At 31.0% G+C, this 26,318-nt stretch overlaps 3 protein-coding genes across 4 annotated transcripts; 1 reads left to right on the plus strand and 2 right to left on the minus strand.

The window, feature by feature from the left end:
* Nucleotides 1-7,532: 7,532 nt before the first annotated feature.
* Nucleotides 7,533-8,069, minus strand: LOC130981363 (protein FAR1-RELATED SEQUENCE 5-like). Its single transcript, XM_057904953.1, has one exon. The coding sequence runs from the start codon at nucleotides 8,067-8,069 to the stop codon at nucleotides 7,533-7,535; it is 537 nt and encodes a 178-aa protein (XP_057760936.1).
* An 857-nt stretch (nucleotides 8,070-8,926) lies between these two features.
* On the minus strand, nucleotides 8,927-9,732 carry LOC130981364 (protein FAR1-RELATED SEQUENCE 5-like). The gene is made up of 2 exons (XM_057904954.1): nucleotides 9,119-9,732; nucleotides 8,927-9,032 (listed from the first exon to the last, which is right to left on the minus strand). Exons 1-2 carry the CDS (start codon nucleotides 9,730-9,732, stop codon nucleotides 8,927-8,929), a joined length of 720 nt encoding a protein of 239 aa, XP_057760937.1.
* A 5,356-nt stretch (nucleotides 9,733-15,088) lies between these two features.
* On the plus strand, nucleotides 15,089-25,901 carry LOC130983051 (uncharacterized protein At4g15970-like). Of its 2 annotated transcripts, none has more exons than XM_057907223.1 (6): nucleotides 15,089-15,178; nucleotides 17,103-17,333; nucleotides 21,088-21,456; nucleotides 23,343-23,824; nucleotides 24,735-24,816; nucleotides 25,688-25,901. In XM_057907223.1, exons 2-5 carry the CDS (start codon nucleotides 17,136-17,138, stop codon nucleotides 24,775-24,777), a joined length of 1,092 nt encoding a protein of 363 aa, XP_057763206.1. In that variant the 5' UTR covers nucleotides 15,089-15,178; nucleotides 17,103-17,135; the 3' UTR covers nucleotides 24,778-24,816; nucleotides 25,688-25,901. The 2 variants fall into 2 exon arrangements, with proteins under 2 accessions (XP_057763206.1, XP_057763207.1); XM_057907224.1 differs by having other exon boundaries at nucleotides 17,106-17,333.
* Nucleotides 25,902-26,318: the final 417 nt, after the last annotated feature.

Consider the following 26,318-nt stretch of genomic DNA (forward strand, 5'->3'; position numbering starts at 1 on the left):
TCTAGCCTTGAATCCTCCCTTCGTCTCACTAATTGGCAAGGATGGTAGATGTTTCCTCTGATTTACTATGCATGTTTTGAAAAGAGATTTGGACATGATTTTGTTGTAGTGGTTCCGGTAAATTTTAATTAAATGGATTTTTTTTCAAGTTGTATTGCTCAGGTAATATAATTTTGGTGCATCACTGGTCCTTGTCAAAAATAGCAGCTGCATGTTTTCCTGTTTTCGGAGTTTTGCAACAGGCTGATCACAGGTAAGTATGTTTTTTTATTCCTAATTGAATTTGGGTGGATTCTGATTATATGAAATTTGAGCGAAAAATTTTGATTTTCTGATTAAGATTTGTACGAGGTTTCACACAAAATCTGTTGGAGTTTGTTAAGTTACCAAGAATATGAAATTAGAACTTTGATAAATTGTGATTTGTAATAAAAATTAGTTTCAGCAACTATGGTTATAAGATTAGTTATTCACTATTTGCTCATCATAGGTATGCATGTATTGCAAGTCTATATATTGTTACCGTCATAATGTGTTAACGATTATGATCAATTACTGTAAATTAATTTTATACTTGAATTGCATATAAGAGCTGATGGAGGTACTCTATAGTTGTTCTATCTAGTTTTATTTCTTGATGATTTCGAAGAGCAAAAAAGATATCCCCCTAGTTTAATTATTTGTCTGAAACTCTTCGAAAACATCCCAATCAAAAGGTAAACTTCACCTATTTTTTATTGCTTTATTTTTTTGCTGGTTCTGCATTGTTATGGCATGAAGTTGCTAGGGAGATGTTGCTATATACCCCTAAATGAAAAACTTTTGGAAGAAATTTTGTTATGACATGTGTTTTTATAGACTAATAGATTATTGTTGCATATTTGCTAATTGGTTCTACTATAAAAAGGTTTTTAAATGACTGTCACTGGGGTGTTAATGATGAAATAATACAAAGAATTCATTGAAACAAATAGACAAAAGTAATAAAAAAAATTGGAGGCAGATTTTCTCATATTCAATTCTATTTTGCTTTTTCAAATTGGTCCGCTTATTAATGCTGTCATTTTTGGCAAGCAATAATTATTCCTTGAAGTAATTAGCAGCGAGTCCTCATGTACAAATATAATTGCCAATCACTGTTGTGCTCTTGGTTAAGTAGTGTTTTATCTATTTGAATTCACAAGGGGTAAGAGATGTACTTCACTGGTAATTATGATGTTTTTTCTAATTGAACTTGGGTATGAATTGAATTTATCAACTTCCAGCAAGAAAATTTGATTTTTTGGTTAAGATTTGTTGGTGGTTTTACAACACCTATTGGAGTTTGTTAGTTACGCAGAACATAAAATTTGAAATGATTTATTCCTATTTTGTAATCTATGCTTAGCTTCAGGAACCATGGTTGTAGTCGATTTGGTTTACCTTTGCTATTTTGTTGGATGTTGTTGAATTGCTATAACTAGCGAATGGATGATTATGTAATTAAAAAGCAAAAGATGTTGTTATTGGGAATTGGGTTTTGCTATATTGACTTTGATTGGTGATTGATTGTTGCTGTTTTCTTAATTGTGTTCTAGATTTTGGATGGTGAAATTATAGTAAATGTTGGCTGATTTGTGTCGAACCAAGTTTTGGTACTTACTCATGATTCAAGCATCAATTTATCAGGAACTCTGAATTTGTTTCTACAACCCGTGGTGTAGCTTAATGCTCGTTCATTCATGTTTCCTATATGCAGATTTTAGGGGCTGTTTCTTGTGAGACTACAACAGGATTGATTTGCAGAAAACTCAACCAACATAATGAAAAAAGGTAAAATGATGTCTACCATTCACATTTTAATATTTCACATTATCTTATGTGTGACTTACAGCTAGTGTAACAATTACCAGAAATTGTTATAGTTTCGGTGCTCGCCCAGCTACATACATGACATGATGAGTACGCTATCAAAAAACAACTCCGTTGAGAAGCTTACAGAGATTTATGAGATTGGATTCGGATTCTTGAGGCTTGTTCCAAATTGGTCGGTAAAGCAAGCTATCATGGTTCACCTAGCTGAGTCCTATCAAGTTAAGCAGAGAACTTTTATACTCGACATTGGCAACATCCGCCTCAATGCCGAGTTAATCGGGAAGGTTTTCGGCCTTCCGTCTCGAGGTAACCTCTGCTTTCTTAATTACCTAGTCTTACGTAGGCGTGCTGGTGTAAATATATTTGGGTATGGATATATTAACATGCAATAACACATGAATATGTTGTAGGGGATCCATTTCCAGCACTGGATGACAGTAATCCGTGCCACGTCGCCATCAAAAAATGGTTCCATAGACGGAAAATAACCGAACTCTGGGATTTAGTTTACAGTTGTCAATGGCCACAAAATCAGATAGGATGGAGTTCAGGAGATATTTTCTACTGGTGGTGATGAAGGTGTTCCTGTGCCCCACCACTCTACAGGTACTTTCTCCATGACACATCTACCCCGTGTTAGATGTTTCTGATCCACGGAGATTCAACTGGCCGTTGGAAACTCTGAAGTGGTTTTGCAAGGTAGTCGAGAAGTATAAGCTGAAAGGGAACAAAACGTGTGAAGGCTGCTGCATGTTCGTCATGCTGGTAAGACGCAATGACCATTACTAAATTCAGTATGCCTTTTTTTTATGAAGAACATAACTTGTATAAAATTAATATCCTATACATTAGTTTGGAGAGTTCAAGCTCTAGTATTGCTATTTGTATGAGATATACTGATATGTTGCTGAATTACTTGAATCTTTGTTCACCAATTTTGGATGGTTCAGTGTATAATTCCATCTGAATGTTTCCTGTCACTAGTTCTGTGTCCCTTGCTATATACCAATTGATTGCGAACCTTATACAATCTTGAACCATATCTGATACTAACTGTTCAACTTAAGAGTATATTCAACGTGGTTTTTCGTCATGTATAACATAAATTCTGCCCATCCTCTGTGTAGATCCTTTATTTTCAACGTTTGCAATACGGTCTGCTTGACGACTGTCTTGAGCATGAGCCATGGCTCGATGCATGGACCTCAGAGAGGCTAGAAAAGAAGGCGCAGTATATTCTATCCGAGGTACTCATTTTTCTCTCGTAATCGGTTAATTTATGCCATTATGTAAGTCGAAGCTGCCTATCAGATGACTCAAGATGTTTTTTATGTTTGCTTTTTTGTTGTCTCTAAGTATGTTTTTTGTTTGTCAGATGTGCTAGGTAGATGTCACTGATCCCGTGTGTTTGAGATTTTATTTATTTTTTATTTTGCTGTTTCTGGTTTCTGGCTTGGTGGTGCTTTGGGGTTTGATTAAAATCATTGATTCTCTTTGTTTCTTAAATTAGGGGCACCTTTTGACTAGACTTGGGGGAGGTGAAGACATAAAGGGCCGGTCACCACAAGCTGCGAGGAGAAAACCGGGAAAAAAAGCACCACAGAAGCCTGGGCGAAAGGATTCGGTGCCGCCAAGGGTAAGCACGTTTTAAGGCTTTAGCATGTTAACAAGTTTACTTCATTATTGTTAATTTGGTTCATGCTATTACTTCAAATAGGGGAGCTCAATCGGTGGAGAGAGTAAGCAGGTATCAAAGGAAAGACGACCAAGTGGACGCACAACAGTTCCACCTCCAACAAGAAGAAGTTCACGGAGCGCCGAAGGATAAAAAACTAGCCCAAGAGTGAGTATACGTTTATTGTTGTCTACGGTTTAAATCATCGACTAGCTTTGCATAAGTTTATTAGGTTTATTTCAATGTACTTGGATGTTTCTTTACGCAACATATTCGTTATGCGTAAAATAGCCTAGCAAGGGAGCTCCGCAAAAAATGGGGGGGCTAAAAAGGACCGATCACGTAGGTCCAGCCCAAAACAATCTAAGGAAAGGGATATCCCAATTAGCACAGATGATGATGAGGAGAATGAGCCTCTTGCCAAGAGGATGTGCCGATTGTATAACCAGGGAGTTGACCAACAAAAACCAAGTGCCGATCCAACCGAAGGCAACCTCAATCATCAAGATAAGGGAACCCATGAAACACCTGTCTCTATAGTTCCCGATGCAGGAACACTCTCCGTTGCATTAGTGCAACATGAAGAATGGGAGTTTGACGGGCAAGTCTCCTAAGCAAAATTATTTCATTTTGTGGTCTATTTTGCTTGTTAGTGAATTAGGGATTGTATCCGTATACAAATGCATTTTCTCTAATATCGGTTGAGTTTCTTGCAGTAATCCCAATTTCTTGTCGAACCGAGACCCCAAGAGTGAACGAATATGGCAATACTTTAAGCAACTACAGAACACGAGGCCACTGCAGACCGTGATGCCAGCCACTCCGTCTTGCATGACTCCTAGCCCACCAAGCAAATAGATTTCACCAGGCATGACTCGGACGGAACAGAAATCTACCCAATGTACTCCTATAAAAGTGCATCCACAACTAAAAGAGCAAAAGGTGGAAGAGGATGATGAGGAGCGATTGCGAAGATGGGCGGCCAATGGTTCATTGGAGCAAAGTCAGGTTATGACGTCCTATGAAGGAAGGCAGCATATATCATTGGTCCGAGAGGACATCTGCTCACTGCTACCCCGACGCTGGGTCACCAGCAACGTAAGTATAACATACTAACACATTGATAGAACGAATATCTTTCTTAATGTATATCGTGGCTCAAACAGATGACCCTAACGCAATTTAAATTTTTATGCAGATCGTTCAGTGGATGTGTTCAACCTTTAATGATTCAGAATCGTTGCGGTTTAAGAATGACTTTTTACTGTATTCCTCCAGGAATTTTGGTATGGACAAATTTGTGTATTCTTATCGATCATGATTTGAGGTATGAACCTAAATAGTACTTTTTTAACAGGAAACTGTGTTGCAAAAGAGGAACTTGAATTCCTTCAGGGAGGTTCCTACCGTTAGTTATGTGGGGCTGAGTCCTCACTTTGGTGATGATTCTAGATTTTTTGACAAGATAGCAGCTTCCATGCGAAAATGGGTAAGTTAATGTGCTAGTTGAAAAAAACTGTATGGTTTTTGTATGAGCTAATACTTGAAGGTTGATATTTTGGTTTAAGTGCTTACAACCCCGTGTTTATTACTTGGATATTGCTTGTGATAGGCAATAGGATGTTCCCGTTCATTGCCAATTAGATGGTTTTGAATATGGTTTTTAATTTTCATGTCTTAGGCACTTGAATCTGCGTGTACTTAATTGAGATGTGTGATTGGCTTTCGTTTCATTAGATGTTCTGCAACACGTTAAATATTTTAAAAATTTCACAACTATCTATATTTGGTGATTAACTTGATCATGTAACTACTTTGATATTTCTGTTTTCATCGCAGTAGTTTGTCCCAGTCTGTATCGATTGTCATTGGTGGCTGTATGCCTTTGAGATTGCTCAAAAAAGGCTGTGGGTGCTGGATAGTATGTATACAGGAGAGCATAATAATGAAAGATTAAAAATATATGCTTATGCGGTAAGTATATATCAACCAATTAGTTCACAGTTAGCCTTATTTATTGAAAATGTATCATTGCTAACGTGTTGTTGCTTTCCAGGAAAGAATCATTGAAGATATGGCGAAAGTTTCTATGCCTGCATATGAGCACACGAAAAACGGCCTTCCTTGTTTCTATTCTAGCGTCCCAAAACAAGATAACGTGTCAGTTAAAAAAACACCTAGCAATACTCTTAACAGCACTTCACTTGATAATGATATCATGGTTGGATATAATATTCTCTTTTTGTACATATAGCTGTGATTGGGGTGTATTCATAATCAAGTTCATGCAGTTTTGGAGTTTAGATAAACCCTTGCAGCTTTGGGACAAGGTGATGTTAAATATGTTATAACAATTAAGTTGAACCTCTTTCTAGTCAATTTCTTTCTCGATTTTAAAATTACCCTCCAACATGTAATTGCCATGCAGGACGTTGTATAGGAGTTTAAGGGTCCTCATAATTCACAAATTGGAAAGGCGTTGTAGGTATTGGACAGCGATCCTGTGCCCCGCAACCAGCCAAGGAAAAAGACTAAGGCTGTGAGATCACCGTTCACAGCACCGAGCACAAAGAGCATGTTGTAGCGTGCGGGGTTACCCACTAGAAAGCCAAACAAGGGGGCAAGACAACGGAAGAAGACTTTTTGACTAGGTAAGAAAACATCAATATATACACCTGCCTTACTACATCTAAGGTTTCCTTGTGATAGAGTTATATAGCTTAATATGGCATTTTCCGACTTAAACTCATTTCGTGTGAGCCTGATAAATCCTGTTTCACTGCAGGTTTATGAGTGGATGGTGCTTATGCTAGGCATTAGGATGTTTCTTTTATTTGTAAATTAGATGGTTCTGGATCTGTTTTCTGATTTATCATGTTTAAGGCATTTGAACTTGTTAGTAATTCATTGAGGAGTGAGTGGCTCGTGTTTTGTTAGATACTCCTCAGCAAGTTTTATACATTAGGTATTTCAGGATTCTCGAGCAATAAGTTTTCAAGTTAGTGATGTCACTAGTTCATTAAGCAATGCATTGCATATTTATAATATTGAGTCAACTCTGATCGGTATATATAACCCTTTTGTTCATGTCTATCCTTAAGTGGCAATTCTTTCCATTAGCTAGCGTGGTGTTAACTAAATGGAGGCGTTATTTATTCTTTTATCATTGTTTTCTATTGCTGAAATTGTGAAGTTGCTGGAAATCAAAGCATTGCACGGCCTTCGGTCGTGATCAGTCTACATAAAGTAGGATTTTAAGTGGATGCTGTCTCTGGTAGGCACTCGGATGTTTCTTCTCATTGTAAAATAGATGGTTTGGTATATGATTTCTTTGTTTCATGTGTTAAGCATTAGCGACTGCGTGCACTTCATTGAGATGCGAGTGTGCTTGCAGATTTGATATTCCACTCGCTGCCTTTTATTTTTTTATACTCTTCAACCGTTTTCAGGGCGGATTTAATCCATATGTTTTTTGCGAACAAATATGTGACAATTCATTTCTTTAAAAGCTTAATAAAATATAAATGGGGAAAAGATAACAACAGTTGTGCTTTTGTTTCTTTGAATGAATACTTCAAAACAGGATAAATGCAAGTGACAAAACAGAAAAGGGAATAGTTTATTAAGTTGTATCTAAAGAATGACACCAAACTCACGCCAAGAAACCTAACTATATATGCCTAAAAGAATTCAACAGGTGTATGAATCCGCCACCATCCAATGAATTTCATATAGTAGAAACCTCAAATATTTTATTTACAGAACCATGGTGATTATTATCTGACTGAAGGTCAACATCATCCTACAAGATGCATAACATAAACAGAACAACATACATTAATCAAGAACACCATTGCATAAGAAAAGTTTTCCTCTTCCTTTTTTGCATTGACTTCTTAATTGACTTGTCCAACTTTGCTCCAAATCTCTTACTCTTCGGCTGTCCTTTGGTTTTGACTCTTGAGGGTCCCTGTATGTCATGTACAATAGTATCGCCTGTGCTCTATATGGGCATGGTATTCTGAGTCGCAGCAACAGTAGTGGAACACATGCTGGCACGGTAATCAGTCAGTTTGGACTTTGCATCGCAAAGGGCAGCTCGCAAGATGACTGCTTCCTCATCACAAGAAACAAACTCCTGAGAAACGTTATAGAACTCTGAACACAAATGCCTGAACAAGTTATCGCTTTCATCATTCCGAGCCACGTCATGGCCACTCTTGATGTAAGTATGCTTGTGGATGACATTCTTACTCAATCGAGGAATAACATAGCAACTCGGTATTGTGTCAACTCTGTAGTATGACCACACCGCAAGGGTGTGGCAACACAATATACCAGCGGATTCAAATTTGTAGCACTCGCACTGACCCTTTTGACTCAAAGGGTCAAACTCGACTATGAAAGTATGGTAGACAAGCTTCCCCCAGAATACCTTATGCCCGTCCACTTTAATAGAAATTGTATCTCCCTTTTGTTCAATTGATTGAACCACGCAATCGGTTTTTTTTCTTACCTCTAGCTGAAGGGTCCTGAACATATTACTGATGTATTCCTGTTGAAACTGTCTCTCAATGCCCGTGCTCTCTATTCATGGGATGACTCCTTTCGAGTCCGCAGCATCATCTTCTAGCTACTTTTGCTCCTTATTTCCAAACACATTATCGTATTCATGGACGAACTGAACCAACCCACTCTTGCAATGCAGAAATCTACCATAAAATGCGTGCATACTTTAACTACGTTGTGTACTCCTCATGCCTGCCCAAAATTCACTCTTGAAGAATATTGGAACCCACTTTCGTCGATTTGCATAAAGGTCTGCCAAAAAAAAAAAAGCAAAAGAGTGCTGCTTATAAACAACATGATGACAGCTTCCAACGCAATGATAAAATAAATTATAAAAAACATCCAGACACACTACGAGAAAAAAATATCTGTTTATATATTGAAAAGAACATCCACTGACTATAGGGGTAGAAAACTCAGCTACATTTCTTAGCAAAAACATAAGAACGGTATCAAGTCGGCAAAAATAACATGAAGTGAATAAATAAGCAACTAGAAACCAACAGACGAAATTTAATTTAACAATCACGGACTTGCTAACCATCTGTTCTGGCCTAAGTTAAACTGTTTGATGAAGCCAGCCCAATCAACCTCAAACGATTCAGTTGAAGGAGAATTCCACACAATGTGATTCATCATTGCATTCAATTCACTGTACCTAGCGTAGCCACTGAGCTTGAATTATGATTTCTTCATTATGTGCCAGATACACCATCGGTGGATAGTATCAGGTAGGACCTTCCTAATAGCACCAGCCATCGCCTTGCACTGGTCAGTGATAATCTCCCTTGGCGCAATCCCGACGCATCTCACCCACTGCGTGAACACTCACTCAAAACTAGGGATCTCCTCGCTCCCAAGTAAAGCACAGCCAAGAAGAGTAGACTTTCCATGGTGATTTACATCGACAAAGGATGCAAACGGCAAACCATGCCTGTGAAAAGAGCAAAAACAACTGTAAGGCAAGAAGACAAATTTAACAAATAACTGCTCTTGTAATTCACCAATAAATATACAGACCTGTTTCTTCTGTAAGTGGTGTCGAACGACACCACATCTCCGTAATATTCATATAAAGCCCTGCACCTTGCATCTACCCATAGTGCGCTCCTAAATTTATTAGCATCGTCAACATCTATGGTATAAAAGAAGTTGGGATTAATCTCCTTCATTCGAACGAAATAATTCATCATCCCCTGGAAGTCCTCATTGTCATCGAAGCATCGGAGATTGCTTGTGATGTAATTTCTGACATTTTTTTCTGAAAAACCAAGGTTTGAGGACCCACCAACCTCGTTTGCTAGTGTTAGATACGTCTTGTTAGGTCTTATTCCAGCCTCGTCGTTATATGTAATGACGCACTTAGCTTGCATGGTCAACTCCTGGTACTGATGATAGTGGACAACTTTCTTAGCCAAACAGGGGTGAGAATACCTCAATTCTAATTTAGACACAACCCAACTTTTCTTCTCCCTATTCAGCATGACATATATCCTTGCTCTGCATCTCGTGGCTGTAATTCTGTTTGCTCGAGTTGCTGCGTTCACCCTAGACTCTCGATAACCTTCTCGCGTGCAGTAAATAGATTGATTAACCGGTATCTTTGATTCCTTCCGCATCTTGTCAAAATTCATGTTCCTGATTTTAGTAACGAACCCAACTTTCTTTTTATAGTTTACATAAAATTTCTGTGCGAGAGGCAACGAACCAAAACTCATTCCTATGACTGGAATTTCCTCTTCACCGACCCCACTATGATCTGGCAACTGTAACGTCAATACACAAAATTAGATAGGAATCAAAACTAGCACTAACACAGTAAATATTTAATACCAATTCTTAGCATATTTTAATAAAATCTCACATAAATATTTCACTGTACCCAAATTTTTCAAATAAATAAGCTTTTTGAACTTAAAAAACATTTATATTATACAAATTTGTTTCACTATAAATACTAACCAAAACTTTAGCCCAACCCAATATATTGAATGTTGGATTATGATTTGAATTTATATGGTTAACGAGTTAATCACATAAGGAACCAATACATTTGATAGGTTCACAAATCACAAAACACCTTTGTATAGTAACCTGCGAAGATTTTCAGTAAAATCCTATTATTATAAATATAGAAATGATATTTGAACTTTAGGAAAGTGTACAAACATCACTCTATTTTTTTTCTTTTATACCATTATATGGTCTGATACCATTTCAGGATTCATATAGCACTCACTAATATAGTTATATTATATTGGAAGCATATTCCGAATTGATGTAACCTACCTTAAGAAAGTAGATGAAAAGTAAAATCAAAGCATATTCTCATCAAAATCTTGCCAAGGCATAAATACTACCAAAAAGAGCACATATTCTTTCTTAGTCAATAATACAAAATTAACACAGTGAAAAATCTAATGTGACTTAAAAAACATCTAATTAGCATGAATTAAAAACATTCACATAGCACATTCAAACCTCGTGTCCGGAGTCCAACTCATCCTTTTTAGTCACAACGACGTCGGTAATTTCGTCGACCTTTAATTAAAGACACCGAAAAAAATTATTATCAAGTTAAGATCCTTCCTTACTATATAATGAACGAGTCCAATAAAAATCATCAAAAAATATTGCAAAACAAATCTGGGAGTCAAGCATACTTTAATGATGGCAATTCTTATGATTCGAACATGCTGGGTAAGTATTTAATAGTAATTTTAAGCATACTTTGTTCAATTAAATATATCACTGTACCAGAATTTTTCAAATAAATATACTTTTTGAACTGAAAAAAGATCTAATTAGCATGAATAATAAACATTCAAATAACGCATTATTATAAAATTTCCTACGATGCAGGAGCAGCTTATGCAACATACTTTCGACCTCTCTTACTCTTGAATAACTACTTCACCCACACTGAATTGTTCATCGCCTTGGGTTGGATTGATCAATGTACTAATCGATCTGCCTTTTGGGGTTGAAAACGCCATGAGAGATGCTCTCTTCCGGAAGTGTTGCACCGCACCCTTCTCTTGGATGGTTGATTGGAGGAGGTTGGCGCCATTGATGTAACCAAGAGCGAACCATGCACTGTAGCCACCGAGAGGGAGATAGGGTGAATAATCGGGAGTGTAGACTTCACTTGAGAATGGAGCGGCGCTTGGATGGTCCGATGGAGAAGGTTGGCACCGTTGATGTAACCAAGAGCAAACCATGCACCGTAGCCACTAAGAGGGAGAAAGGATGAAGAATCGGGAGCCTTATCTTCCCTGAGAAGGGATCACCGCTTAGATGGTCGGATGGATGAGATCGGCACCGTCATTGATATAAAGAGAGAATCATGCACCGTAGCCACTAAAGAGAATAGAGGGCGAAGAATCGGGCTTGTTTCTGCTCCGTGATCCCCAAGAGCATTTTTTGGAACATATTACTCAAAAGCTGATTTTAATGAAACAATAATTAATAACAAATATTGTAAATTAAAAAAATTAAATTAATTAAGATAATTCTAATTAATTGAGTTGTTTAATTTTTGTCTCGTTAGGAGTTAGTTCCATATACTTTTCCATAACTTTTTTAGTTATTTTAAGGTGCACATGGATCGGGTGAAGTCAGATCACCTTTAACCGAATTTGACCCTAAATAATGATTAAAACTATTTTTAAGACCTTTATCCGATCCTAAACCAGATGAAATCACATTAAATTAATCCCTAAAACATTTGAATCTGAGCTGAGTCTTCGAATCAGGTCGGATCATGTACACCCTTATTTGACGCAAAAAAAAGATGAAGAACCAAAAAAGAAGAATAAACACGCCAAGACCACAACCCCTCATCCCCTACCACTAAAACAAAGAGGCGACATTTAAGTCATAGTAGTCTAAAAAAATCTTTTAAAAATATTTACTTTTATTTTTTTCTCTTTATTTAAATTTTTTTTATTAAATTTTAAAAACTATTCTTGCATTACAAATATTAAATGCTCACAATTCAAAAATAAGTATGAACATGAATGATGTTAAGTAATTTTTAAAATTTAATAATAAACTTAAAATTTTCCTTTGGATTTAAAAACTATTCATACTTCCTCAAATAATAACTAGGTAGAGATAATTGTTTACTATGATATTACATGTCATCTATTTAGATTAATGGTTAAATTAATTTTTAAAAAATGGGTCATTCTTTCAATTCATACTTAAAAGATTTTATAAATTAAATTTGTCTTTTAAATATTACAAATTAGTCATGTTTGTTTTTCTGTTACTTCATTAATAATTTTTGTCAACATTAATAATGTGGAACGTTAACTGACAGCATATACAATACTTAGCATGTCCAATTGGACGTTAATCATACATGTTTATGAAAATATATCATTTTTTGTTGTGACAATGAAAATATATCAATTTAGTCTATTTAATCTTATTTTTTAATTACATAAATCTTAATTCCAATATAATTTAAAATTAAATTGATAAATTTTTATAAATATATCTCATCAGCATTTAATTAGATATACTATGTATCAATTATGTTATAAATTAATATCCTATATCATCAATCATTGATAAAAATTGTTGATGAAATAATAGAAAGATAAATATGATTAATGTATAATATTTGAAGAACAAATTTCATTGATAAAATCTTTTAAGAACGAATTTAAAAAGTGATCCATCTTTTATGGATTGATTTAACTATTAATCTTATCTATTTCATAAAACCAATAATCTACCTACTTTTTTCTAGCTATGGCCAATTATTCTTAATTCAAATTTAAAACTTCCTATTCTTTAACCATTAACTTAAAATAAAATCATTATATCTAATATACTAGCCAGAATTAGAGACCCAAATTTTATTAATACTTATATTCTTTCTATCAAAAATTAATTAATTGTTAATACAGTTAACTGATATAAATTTTTTAATAATTATAATACCATGCACATTAATTTTTATATTAATAAATTAGACTATAAATAAAATAAAAATTTTAACACGATATTGGCGTAGACAATCAAAATGACGAACCTCAATGACGTTGGAAGGAGGTCAATTTCTAACAAGGTACACACTTCTTTAAATTAAACCAAACCAGTACTTCTCACATTATGATTCAAGGTTTCCAAGGTCCCCATGTTGAAAAGTAGTGATCAATAAAAATCAAACATAAAAAACAAATAGATTTGACATATTTTACCATTAAGTAATAATAAGACGAGAATTTGACTATTTTAGTTGCAACTGTGATTCCATGAAGAAGTGAAATGAATATAACTCATATAAATTTTAATTCTAATTTTAAAATACATTTAACTTATTAATTGATGATGAGTTTTAGTACGATGGATTTCACTGTGCGGCTATTTGTCAAATTCAACATTCATGAACAATAATATGCAATTAGATTTGTAAGGTTTTGTTTGTTTATACATATGAAATACTGAGATAGAAATACAAAAATATAAAATTATTTTTTTTTGTTGTCTACGGTATCTTCTAATCCGACAGGTTAAGAATTAATCCGTCGCGAATCGGAGCTCCATTTAAGGGTCTGTCGTTGGCCAATGGATTGCTGCATGCACAAGGCGGGATTCGAACCCCGACACTTGCTTAAGTGGACGAGTGAGCTGACCAGTCGACCAATCCAAGTTAGTTTATATAAAATTGTGTTTAGTAGATGAATTATGGATAGAAATATTATATTTAAAGATATTGAATTAATATATTTTATATTTATCATGACAGAAAGAATATATAGATACTAACAAAAAATAAATTTATTTTTTTATTATTCTTGTTAATTTTTTATAATTATATTTTTTATTATATATTTTTTTTAATTTTTTAAATAAAAAATAAATTAAACTTTTTATAATTTATTTTAGTTTATCACCAAATAAAATACAAAAATAATAAATTTTATATTTCTTATTCTCAATATCTTATTTTATCATATTTTTAGAACTAAACGCAATCAAAACGAAGAATAATAATATTACGTCTTTGCTTTACCATGATAATAATTTCATTACCAATAATAGAAAAAAAAAGGGTTTGGTTAACAAGGGCACCTATTAAGAAAATATAAAAGCAAAGTTTTTATTGATTTTTTTATATTTCAATATACTTTTAATGTGTATTAATTAAGTATTGAAAGTTAATATTCTAAATTAGGAGATTTTCATTAGATTTTGATTTATTTTATGTTTTATTCTTAATAAATTATTGTAACAATTTACAAAATATATAATTACCATAAATTGTTTTAATAAAAGAGAAGATTTAAAACATAGTAATATATATACAACGGAAAAGTATAGTAATTCCCCTTATCTATTATTTTAAATTTGTAATTTTTAAAATTAAGTCTGCCATTCGCTTTCCTTATTTCTTTTATAACTCATTAGACATGAACACACTCCTAGGTCGTAGCTTGAGCCTTAAAGTATTATTTACAAAATGAGTGTAGTTGGAGTGAAATTAAGAAATATGAAAATGATGATTTGATTAATTGAATTCATTAAATGATTTCATTTCATTTATAAGACAAGATTTAAATTGATATGACGAGTATATATTCTATTTGGAATATATCAAAGTTAAATTTAATTTGATTTAGCTTTAATATTTTACATATTTAAACCCCCTCCTATTTTTTGCATATTAATTGAAAATAGTAGTAATATGGATGGAAGGTTATTTATTTGATTCAAAAAATTATATAATTCCATCAATAATTTTTCAAACAAGAGGTGTTGGTCAAAAAAAAAAAAAAAAAAGAACGTGAGGCGCACAAATTAATAATATTAATTAATAGTATATACCACAGCTATACTACGTTCACTACACGCTAGGTGATTATTAATCTTGAAATCAAAAGATTAAACCCTCACGAAATGACAATTTATTCAGATCACATTAGCTTATAAGTAGGTTTCACTCTTACAAGATTTTTTTATATCGCACACCAACAAAGTATGCCTTTCCACTAAAAGTGACATTGGCAAAGGATCTAACAAAAACATATGTGGAAGTATTCATGTTCTCATCTGCTAATTAGTGTTGTAAGCTCCTCTTTTTTTCTTTTTTCTTTTCTTTATTTTTCTGAATTTTTTATGATTATTATTTTATGTGTTGTAATTTCCTTTTTTTTTTATGTATTTCTTTGGGATATCCCAAATACACTTTTGTAATCCGTTATAAACTTTGTGTAATTATAAGAGGGGAGAAAAACTTTGATAATGCCATAACGTCATGACAAAACCAATACAACCGGGCAAATAGAAAAGAGCAAAACACCTATCATATTTTCTTTAAATAATCTCTTCCATATATTGCTAAGATCAATAATATAACCTAACACCTATTACCATAATAACATTCTTTTTTTACATTGAACTTATTCAAGAAGAACACCTTACCAAGAACTGGAAAATTTTAACCATATATTAAAATCTTTTTTTAATATTTTTTTTGTTGCTCATAGTATTTTTCAGTTAAGCCAAAAATTCATCCATCATGAATTTTTAAGTTCTATTTAAAAATCTGACATTAGTTAATAAATTATTGCATATACAAGACCAATATTTATTTGAATTGATGAGTGAGCTAATCACTCGACTAACCCAAGTTGCTTATCTTTTTTAATATTGATAACGAATAATTTGGTTCTTGATTCACCAAATGAGATCATGAACGTTACAATCTATAGGAGTAGTGACAGATTATTCCTATATCAACTCTATCTAACATTTATTTTAATTTTAGCACTTGGTCTAAAATAATTAATTGAGATTTTCATCGTATATTAGACAGATATAATTTTAATTTATTTCCGAAATATAAGCATATCAATTTCAAAATCATCAAATTTATAAAAATAAATATGATCACTTTCTAAATATATTACAATACATTTCTAATGATATGGTGTGTATATAACTATATATAGATACCCCTTACTATCTCACCGTTACTCTACTGCTTGGTTCAACCTTAATTATTATTTCCTCATTTATTATTCATTTTTGGGACCGTATCCGATCTTTTCATTCCGTCAACTCTCCCAAGTATTGCCATTATTTAACATGTAAATCACCATTCAACGTGACTTTGATCCGTGCACTTTTCTGGTTTTTGTTTCTCCATTTTCCACCTTCCTATTTGTATTATAAACATGGATTATATATTCATATACTACTAATACTTAAAAGACAATCAATAACAGCGAAGATATAACTATTCCACCCTCATTTGAGATCTAACACTTTTTTCTTTTGATGTTTTTCAGCCCTCTTTATTCACAATTCACGCGTCAACATACATACATGCATACACGCATACATACATACATATATTTTTCTTTAAACAAAAAAAACACACTAATCAATTTTAAAACTTTGCATTAACTTATCGGGTTTTCTGTTTTTGGTTACCCACAGTATTTCTCAGACCAATAGACTAAGGATGACTGGTCGCAGATCTGAATTTCATTTAAGGATCTGTCATTATCCAACACATCATGTTAAAATTGAATAGAACTACTCGTTTAGATATGATTAATTGAAAATCGACTATTAAATTTATCCGAATTAAAATAAAAATCATTTAGTAGCGAATTTGTCAAAAATCGAAAAAATTAATCAAAAAATCAATTAACCAATTGAAATTATGTTTTTTTATTAGCAGTTAACCAATTTAAAATAATAAATAACAAAAAATTATTTTTAAAAAAATATATTTTATACATAAATATATTATTTTAGTATATCCTATACAACTTCAATTAAATTTTTTATTTTATTAATTCAATAACCGGTTCGGTTTTATTTCAAAACCTATTTTTAACTCTTCATTACTTCATCATGTTCATTATACACAAGCACGTGTGCATTTGGATTTCTATATTCTCAATGTCAAATTAAAGCCAAATGGACTAATTAATTTCCACCTTTCTTCTCCACTTTTCTTTTCTTTTTATTTATTTAGCAGCCCACATTTTTGCTATCCAATAATTAAGAAATGGAAGTTTTTCACTCTATCAAAGACTTGGTTGCAACAAGAGGTAGTGGTTATAGTAATCTCCTAGTGCGAAGGCCCATGCAAATTACAGTGTTCTGTATTGGATTTGCTGTGTTGTTGATGTTCTTGATATGCAACTATCCTTCTCCCTTTAGAATTTCTACTATCTCAAACTACTTCAACGGTGTCTCAACAAAGGCAAGTCTCTCTATGTCTCTATTTCTATCTCATTGTCTTTGAATATATATTTGTATATTCGTTTTTATAAAAGTTTAACTTTTTTCAATATTTAAAAAAAAAAAACTAGGTTTACTTTTATTGGAAAGTCATTACTTTAATTTTCGTCCTTTAATTTGTTTTTTAGTTACAGCTTGAACGCAATTAGAAGTCATTGACTTTTAGGTTTTCTAGGCATAGTTGCCAAATTGAAATCCAAATTGTGAATAAAAAATAAATCATATACTTTTTATTACTACTCATGAATAAAACAATAACGTGAATTATCATATTTTATTGATCAATTTCTAAAAAACATTTCAGTTTTTTTTTTCAAGTAAAGGAAATATTAAAAAATAACTATGTATCTAAATAGTGGATATTATCACCTAAACCCTAAACCCTGAAATATGTATTTCATTTATTTGCTTTAAAATAAATCAGATTTTAGGTCATCTAGTTATAAATCACAATGACCACAAAGAAGCTAAGTGAGACTGCACATATATTATTACTTCTATATATTGCTTAACCCTTGTTATTACTTGTATTCTATAAAACACGGATATTTCGCTGAATTGTTGTGTCTGCGTGTCAGACATATTTTGGATACAATACTCATCGACACTCGTCTGACACGCGTGTCTGCCGTGTCCAACATTGTCTTAATAAAAAATAAAAAATTCTTCTCCAGACACATCTAGACACGCCTAAATACCATCACGTGTCAGCGTGTCCAGTCTTATTTTTGACATATATTCTTAAAATAAATTTAGATATAGTATATATTATTATTTATTAAAACAAAAAAAAATATTTTAAATATTTGATATAATTAAAATAAGACATTAAAAATAATTAAAAATTTTAATTTATATTTTAATATCATTAAAATTTATCTAAAAAATATTTTATATTTTATATATATACGTATTTTCGTGTGAGATAAGATTTTAAAATTTGCATGTCGATGTATCTCATATCGTATCATGTCCATATTCGTGTCAGTATCGGTGCATCATAGTTTGTATTTCTAAGCTAGCTAAGGGTAAATTCTAGTTCTTTCATTGACTTTTTATACCTCCCACATGATTAAAGTTTTTTCCCCACAGATTATAGAATATCTAGGTAAAAGTACTTTTTTTTATGTTTTTTAATATAAAATATTATTTTTGGCCCAAATGTATGGATTAAATATGAAAATTGTCTAGCTACATTTTTTTGTTCATTTTTTTCCCGTGTTTGAAAATTAATTCAATGTTATTCTCACTTTTCTTCATTGAAAATACTAATAGAGGATGTATATTTTCTCAAACTCTAATTTTTTCTGCAATTTAGTATAGAAGGAAAAACATGGTCTTATATGGTATAAGAACTTGATGTTGGTGTAGAGTAAAGAAGAATATGCTATCCTAAAATTTTTAAATTTAATTTTTCTTTATTTATATATTTTTATTTTTTAACTATATTTTAAATATATTCACAATAATAATATTATAAGATTTTGCCACTTTGTAACAACATTTATTATATATTTCACCACCTTTATTAGTAATGTTTAATTGAGTTAATGGTAAATAGCATATATAGTAAAAATTGGATTGATCGGTCGGTTCAACTGAAAAATTGATGAATTAGATTTTATATCGGTTCGGTCCGATATTTGAACCGTACAAAAAATCAAATCGGTATAAATCGGTCAAATTCGATGAGGCAATATTTCCAAAATACTTGAGGTAGGGTTCGAACCCCTGCCCTCAAAAAAATCAAAAGGCTCCACAATCATCAGACTGCTATATTTCCCATTAAAATTTATGTAAATTATAATACATATAAATACCTTCCATCAAATAGTTTATTTTTATTTAATTTATTTTAATTTTAATTATAAACTCACTCATTTTTAAATTAATTATATTTTTATTTAACAATAATTATAAATTCACTTATTTTTTTATAATTATATAATATCTATTAATATTATTTTTTAATAAATACTTGTAATATATAATAGTATAAAAGATATAAATTAATTAATAAATTATTAAAATTTAAAAATAATAGTTATTTTAATATAAAAACAAAATAAAAATATTTATGATAGAATAAAAATAATAAAATATTTATTATTCATGTTCCATATTGTTTTAAAATAACTTGATATTTTTAAAATGTTAATAAAAATATATATTTTAAATTTTAATTTTAAACTTTTGACTATTTTTTATTTTTTATTTACATAATACTAGGTCAACTGGTTCAACCAGTAACTCAACCATTGAACTAGTGATCTACACTACAACAATATAGATTATTTTTGAGGGTTATAATGTGTAAAAGAAAATTAAAATTTGTCAAAAAAATAAATTTTGCAAATATGTTAATAAAAGTTTTGTCAAAAATAGTATTTTTAACATATAAGTGATTGTGAAAAAAATTTAAATCTTATTTTGATAAATATTGACTGTCAAAAATAATTTGTTAGAAAATTTTGAGAACATATTTTCTGTGATACTTATTAATTGTCAAAAATACTATTTATTTTGACACTTATTGGCTATAAAATATTCTCAACAAAAAATTTTAACAAAGAATGAGATGAGATCTTGAAACTAAAGAATAAATTGAAATTTTGAAGATAAAGAGAGAGTAGTATAATCCTAAACTGAGAGCAGTGTGATGTCAAAATTAACAGAGCCCAAAGAAGAAGAAAAATAGTGGAGTAAATTGAAAACAAATGAGTGTCAAAATTGAGGAGTAATTTTCTACGGTCAAATTATTTATCAAGAAAACATAGAAAATTTGACATTTGTGATATTTGTCAAAAATATATATTAATTTTGACATTTAATTATGGTGTTAAAAAATAAAGTGTCAAAATAACTCTATTTTCTTGTAGTGCTAGTGATCTAATAATCTGATCGGTTCGATCATCGATTCGGTTCTGACAACTATGATAAATAGCATTGAATCACTTTTAAAATGTTCAAGATATAAATATATAGGACGAGAAATAATAATATTTTATCTTTTTTTAATCATAATATGACATACTACATACTCGTACACATCTACAAGAAGAGTTTCTTTTTATTAACCTGCTAATGCCACCTTGAACACATAGTATGGTTTGCTTTAGGATACATAGAATTATAGAAATTTCTTTGGAAAAGAATAATGTCGGATGAAAAGTGAAAATTTTAGCTAATTTTTTTAGAAAATCATATATTACACATTATATCTTTATTTTTTAGACACAAAAAAATCTTTATTTCTATTATAAAAAGAATAACATTCGCTTTTTATTAAAAATTATTTTTACCAAGCTTCCAACCACTCCTCTCCATCCGTGAGTCTATCCTAGTTGGCCCAAATAAATTAGGTTCTTATTAAAATTAGGTCTTTTAAATTAAGTTGGATTAGTCTAGTAGTTAATTCATTAGTCTGTTTAAATAAGTGTTGGAAATTCGAATCTCGTTTTATATATACAACAATCTATTGTTCAACGATAAATTTTTAAATAAAATTTTAATTCTTGACTTATCAAATTGAAAAATACGTAAAAAATAAAAAAAAGTTAGGCCCATTTATGTATTGAAAAAGTAAAGAAAAAGAATTAGGCCCATTAGAAATTGTGTCCGTGTCGTTATTTGTTTAAGAATATACATAGTTATATTAACCACTTTGTGAATATGGGGTTTAATTTAATATTGTCGTCTCCTCTTTCATTTAGCAGGAGAAACATGAGTCGAGGCTAGAGAGTATTCTAAGAAATGCATCGATGGAGAATAACACAGTTATCATCACAAACTTGAATGATGCATGGGCAGAACCAGGTTCAATATTTGATGTATTTCGAGAGAGTTTTCGAATTGGGAACGAGACACAACGATTCTTAAATCATTTGGTGGTAATTAATTGGGACCAAAAGGCACAGGTACGTTGCCAAGCCGTACACCCACATTGTTATCAAATTGAATCAAAGAGCGAGAATGCCACATCAAAGGAAGCATTTTTTATGACCAAAGACTACCTCCACATTGTGTGGAAAAAAATTGAGTTTCTTGGCCTTGTTCTTCAACTGGGCTACAGCTTTATCTTCACGGTACATACACTTTTTTTTTTTTTTTTTATCTCAAATCAATATCTTCTTCATTTGCACTTGCACGCCACAATTATATTACTTTTTGTTTCTAATATTCTTAAAAAAATTTAAAAATATCCTTTAACGATTAATTCATTTTAATTTTACTTTGTCCGTAACATTTCTATAAATTTTAATTTTGACGGTCAACTATTAATCAATTTTTTTTCAACTCCACCCATAAATATCAACAATCATTAATATTATCACTACTTTTTCCCTCCATGATCACCATTGCCCCCAATCACCGCCACCTGTCATGAACACTCAGCACTGCCCCAACTACCCCTTCAAATCCCAACCTTGCTACCATCACACCTCGTTCTCATACTCGTCGCAACACCATAAACCCTTTTCACTTCATCAGAAACTCAATCGATCACCTCCACCACATTTCTGTTATCATTCCTTTTACTCACTGCCACCCCTTCCAAAATTTCTATCCATTCTTACAACTAAGGGTGAAACAGGTCAGACTAGGCTTTGCTCTTAATAGGTCTGACCTGTCATACAGTTGATTGGCCTGAGCTTGGTCTGTTATAGGCTCTTTATAAAGTACTAGGCTGACCTAAAATCTGTTAAAAGGCCTGATAATTTTTTTTTACAAAAATAAAAATATTATTTAAAAAAATTATTTTTTTATAAAAATAATTATATATAATATGTCATATATTTAATATTTATAAAAAATTTTAAACTTTTAACATATTTAAAATATACACAAATATTTATAATAAAATATAATAAATTTAAAATATCTCATAATTTTATTAATAATAAATAATTATTTATATATTTAATTATATTTTAACATGCCCAAACAGGTCTGACAGGCTTATAAGACTAATTAGTGTGCTTGAGCCTGGTCTATTAATATATTAAGGCTTTTAAAAAAGTCTGAATCTATACCTATTTTATAAGACCAGGTCAAACACAGGCCAGGCTGCCCAGGCCGCCTGGCCTTTTTCTACCCCTACTTACAACCTACCATCACCAAGAACAACAACCACCACTCAACACAGATTTTAACAATAGAAACAAAAATCATAAGCGAATGGCGAGAAAATCAACGACGACAAGCGAAATAGTGGAAAACATAAAGGTTGTGATAGCAACGAGGGTGGATAATGGTCATGACGAGAGAGGTGAAAAATGCCGAGGTGGTTGTAGCGACAGCGAATTATTGAGGAGGTAAATGCGATGGCAGGGCATGGTGCATGAAAGAGCCAGAAAGGAGATGATGGTGTGAGGGAGAGGGGTTTGCAAAGAAGAAAGGAAGGGTTTTCGAACGGAAATGATAATAATGAATATGTTTTAGGGATTGAAAGAAAGAGTTGATTAATTAATTGTCAAAAAATTATCTGTAAGGAATAAAATTAAAATAAAAAAAAATATGAGTATTTTTTAAAAATAATAATTTAATTAAAAAATTAAAATAAAAAAATATTCCATTTCAAATATTTTACCTAAAGAACAATTGGAAGCAGCATTATAATGCTCGTGTTAAAGGAAAATATAATATTTATGGTTTTTTTTTTCTTTTCTACGAAAGAAAAAGGTTGTATGAAAATACCATCCTTATTTCCAAACTTTAGCATTGAATACACATACACCTTTACTAGGATTTAGACAGAGTCACCAAAAATATTGGAACAAAAGTTTTAACCGTGCTAAGAACTTCTAGTGAGAAATTCGTTGGTTAATTTCCAATTGTTGGTAAAAGTCTTAAGAATTATTTTTATTGTCCCTAAAAAATTAACTAAATAAATGCCATGTATACTAAAACTGTTTTTTCTTGTAGTAAAAAAAATTAAGAAACTAAATATTTTTCTTTGATATCTTTATAGGATACCGATGTAATGTGGCTAAGGAACCCCTTCAAACATTTTCAAGAAGATGCAGATTTCCAAACTTCTTGTGATTATTTCACTGGAAACTCCTCGGATATGAATAATGCTCCAAACACAGGGTTCAGCTATGTAAAATCCAATGAAAAAACCATTTGGCTCTACAAGTTTTGGTTCAACTCTAGCAAACTTTACCCAAACTTGCATGATCAAGATGCGTTTAACATGATCAAGATTCACCCTAACATTTCCAGCATGAATTTGAAGATTAGGTTCTTAAGCACAACATATTTTGGTGGGTTTTGCCGGCCCAGTGACGACTTTAACCAAGTTTGTACAATGCATGCCAATTGTTGTGTTGGATTGGACAACAAAGTCAATGATCTTAAGATCTTGCTTCAGGATTGGAAAAATTACATGGCACTGCCTCAGATTGAGAAACAACAATCACATCGTTCTTGGACTGTTCCTCAACTTTGCAGGTAACGTAATTAACTTATGTTAATTAACATGTGCCACAAAGATAGATAAGATTAATTCATGAATTTTTTTATAATACCATTAATTAAAAAATATTATTTACACACTAAAATTGATCGTATTTAATTTATTTTTAATATATTTTATATTAATAAATAATTTTAATGTATATCTAACATAATTATTAATTAAGATATAAATAGTTATTAATTAATTACTTATATACTTATATACGTGATTAATTATATACTACTAATTAAGTTTAAAAAAAAAAGATTTTTTTGTATTTTTCTCAAAGAAAAATCGTTTAAGGATGGATTTAATTTAGGAGATCATTTCGATAAAGACACTAAAAATGTCTTTTTTTTAAAGACGTTTACATATGTCATGATATTATTAGACATCTTTATTAAATTGGTTAATAATTTATTTTTTAATAAATCAGAACGAAATCGATTTATTATAGCAATAATAATAAATCAAATAGTTCGCATTATAATTATTAGACTCGATTTGATCCAATCGATTTACACAATTTAAACTGAATCATATTTAAACTTTTTGATAAAAAAATAAATATATTCTTGATTTTGTTTAAAAAAAATTAAAAAAAAATATGATCTAGTAGGTTATGTAAATTGATCGATTTAACCGAATTTGATAAGAATTGAGTTTATTGTTATTATTATAAAAATTAATTTTATTTTAATTTGTTAAAAAATTTAAAAATAACCGATATATTAATACGTCCAATAATAATATGATATATAAATGTCTTAAAAAAAATTTTACGCTTCTTTATGGATCCTCCTTTAGTCCTTTAATTTATTATGTTGTATTAATCGTCCTAATCCCCCATAATTTTATGCTTCTAGTCTTGTCCACGTACTAACAATTTTGACATTATGAAAGGACTTCCTTCCAACGAATGCATCAGAGGCACAATAAACGTTGACCATGACGACTGACAACAATACATTAATTAACTATAAAGGTACGAGAATAATCGTGCAATTATTTTTAGAGCCAAGTATCCAAAAGCAAGGCAGAGAATGAAGATCATAAAAATTATTTAAAAATAAGTTAAGACCAAAGGTGTCTAAAGGATGGGAGGCTTCGTACTACTATTGTAGGAACAATTTGTTTATATTTACTATTACTTGGTTAGATTTTTCAGAGGTTTTGAATTTCTATTAGGTTTCTGGTTTTGGTTGATGCATCTCTATGTAATATAACCTCCCTCAACTCCCATGGACGTGTTGAGTGGTATAACTAGTTAACTACAAAAAAAAAAAAAAATTATTTGAATCCAATAAATATTATGTATATATATATTATTCAAATCAATTATTTCAAAATTTATTTTTATCTATAATGATTTTCAAGAATATTGTGCATGCATAAAAAATTACCAATTAGATCAATTATCATATATTTATATATAAGGATAGAGTTAGATAAAATATTAAAAAAGGACAAAAAATATTTATATAATAAAATAAGACTAAAATAAAATTTTAAGAGAGGACTAAATTGAAATCTATATTTACATGTAAAAAATTAAAATTAAGAGGAGCTGTTGCTTCCTTTCTCTCCATGTAACTTCGCCCCTGTATTTTATGTATAATTATATATATCTTGTTTCATATATATATTTTTAATATATATTTATATTTTAATTAATTATTGGTCTCTGATTTGATAGCTCATTTTAGTAAACATGTAATATGACACAATAAATTATTGCAAAAGTGATACCTTTAGTTGAAATTCATGATGTATAAAATTAAATAGATTATGTATTTTTTGGAATGGTCATCAATTAACACCATTCAAGTGCTGATTTTTGTTAACTCTAAGAATAGGTTTTGAAGGTTGGAGCATTGTTTCACCCAGTCTTCAACTCATCACAGCAAAGGATTTAGGTTGTCATGCCAATCGTTTGGTTGAGTTCTTGAAGAAATTCCATACAACTAGAATCTGCGAAGATAGAAGAGAAAAAGGGAAGAGAGAAGTTAGGAATTTGGAAGAAAGCAAAGACTTGATTTAATTTTATGAATATGGAATTATATGTATGGTTAGAGATTTAAAAGTTTAAAAATTAAATTGAGATAATTAGATATAATAAAATAATATTTTTTGTATTAAATATACTCTTTTTAAAAAAAAGTGATATCTTTTGTGATATTATTTTAAGACGATTATTAGATAAAAAATCGAATCAGTTCGATCGATTTACCCTTTTTTTTGACTGATTATCTAACCATTGGTTTTAATAACGTTTTATCATGTCTTCTATACTGGTTTAGTTGCCAATTTTTAGTTAACCCGGTTGTACTAATCAAGTTTGTTTATTCTAGAAATTAGAACCATGAATACAATGACAAATTGGCAAATACATACATTGGTAAATAATTATTTTATTTTATTTATTAAAAGAAATCCTTTAAAGAATATACAAAGAATTTATTTTGATGTCATTAAGTTGTTAAAAAT

The sequence above is a fragment of the Arachis stenosperma genome, chromosome 5 (assembly GCF_014773155.1).
Source record: "Arachis stenosperma cultivar V10309 chromosome 5, arast.V10309.gnm1.PFL2, whole genome shotgun sequence".
Lineage (NCBI taxonomy): Eukaryota > Viridiplantae > Streptophyta > Magnoliopsida > Fabales > Fabaceae > Arachis > Arachis stenosperma.

What these genes read in the sequence shown, in the direction of transcription:
- LOC130981364 (XM_057904954.1), bottom strand. Translation starts at nt 9,732, where the DNA reads ATGAATTTTGACAAGATGCGGAAGGAATCAAAGATACCGGTTAATCAA. An exon ending in ACCACTTACAGAAGAAACAG is followed by an intron (nt 9,033 to 9,118) that starts GTCTGTATATTT and finishes CTCTTTTCACAG; the next exon opens with GCATGGTTTGCCGTTTGCAT.
- LOC130983051 (XM_057907223.1), top strand. Translation starts at nt 17,136, where the DNA reads ATGGAAGTTTTTCACTCTATCAAAGACTTGGTTGCAACAAGAGGTAGT. An exon ending in TCAACGGTGTCTCAACAAAG is followed by an intron (nt 17,334 to 21,087) that starts GCAAGTCTCTCT and finishes TTCATTTAGCAG; the next exon opens with GAGAAACATGAGTCGAGGCT. An exon ending in GCTACAGCTTTATCTTCACG is followed by an intron (nt 21,457 to 23,342) that starts GTACATACACTT and finishes ATATCTTTATAG; the next exon opens with GATACCGATGTAATGTGGCT.
- LOC130981363 (XM_057904953.1), bottom strand. Translation starts at nt 8,069, where the DNA reads ATGTTCAGGACCCTTCAGCTAGAGGTAAGAAAAAAAACCGATTGCGTG.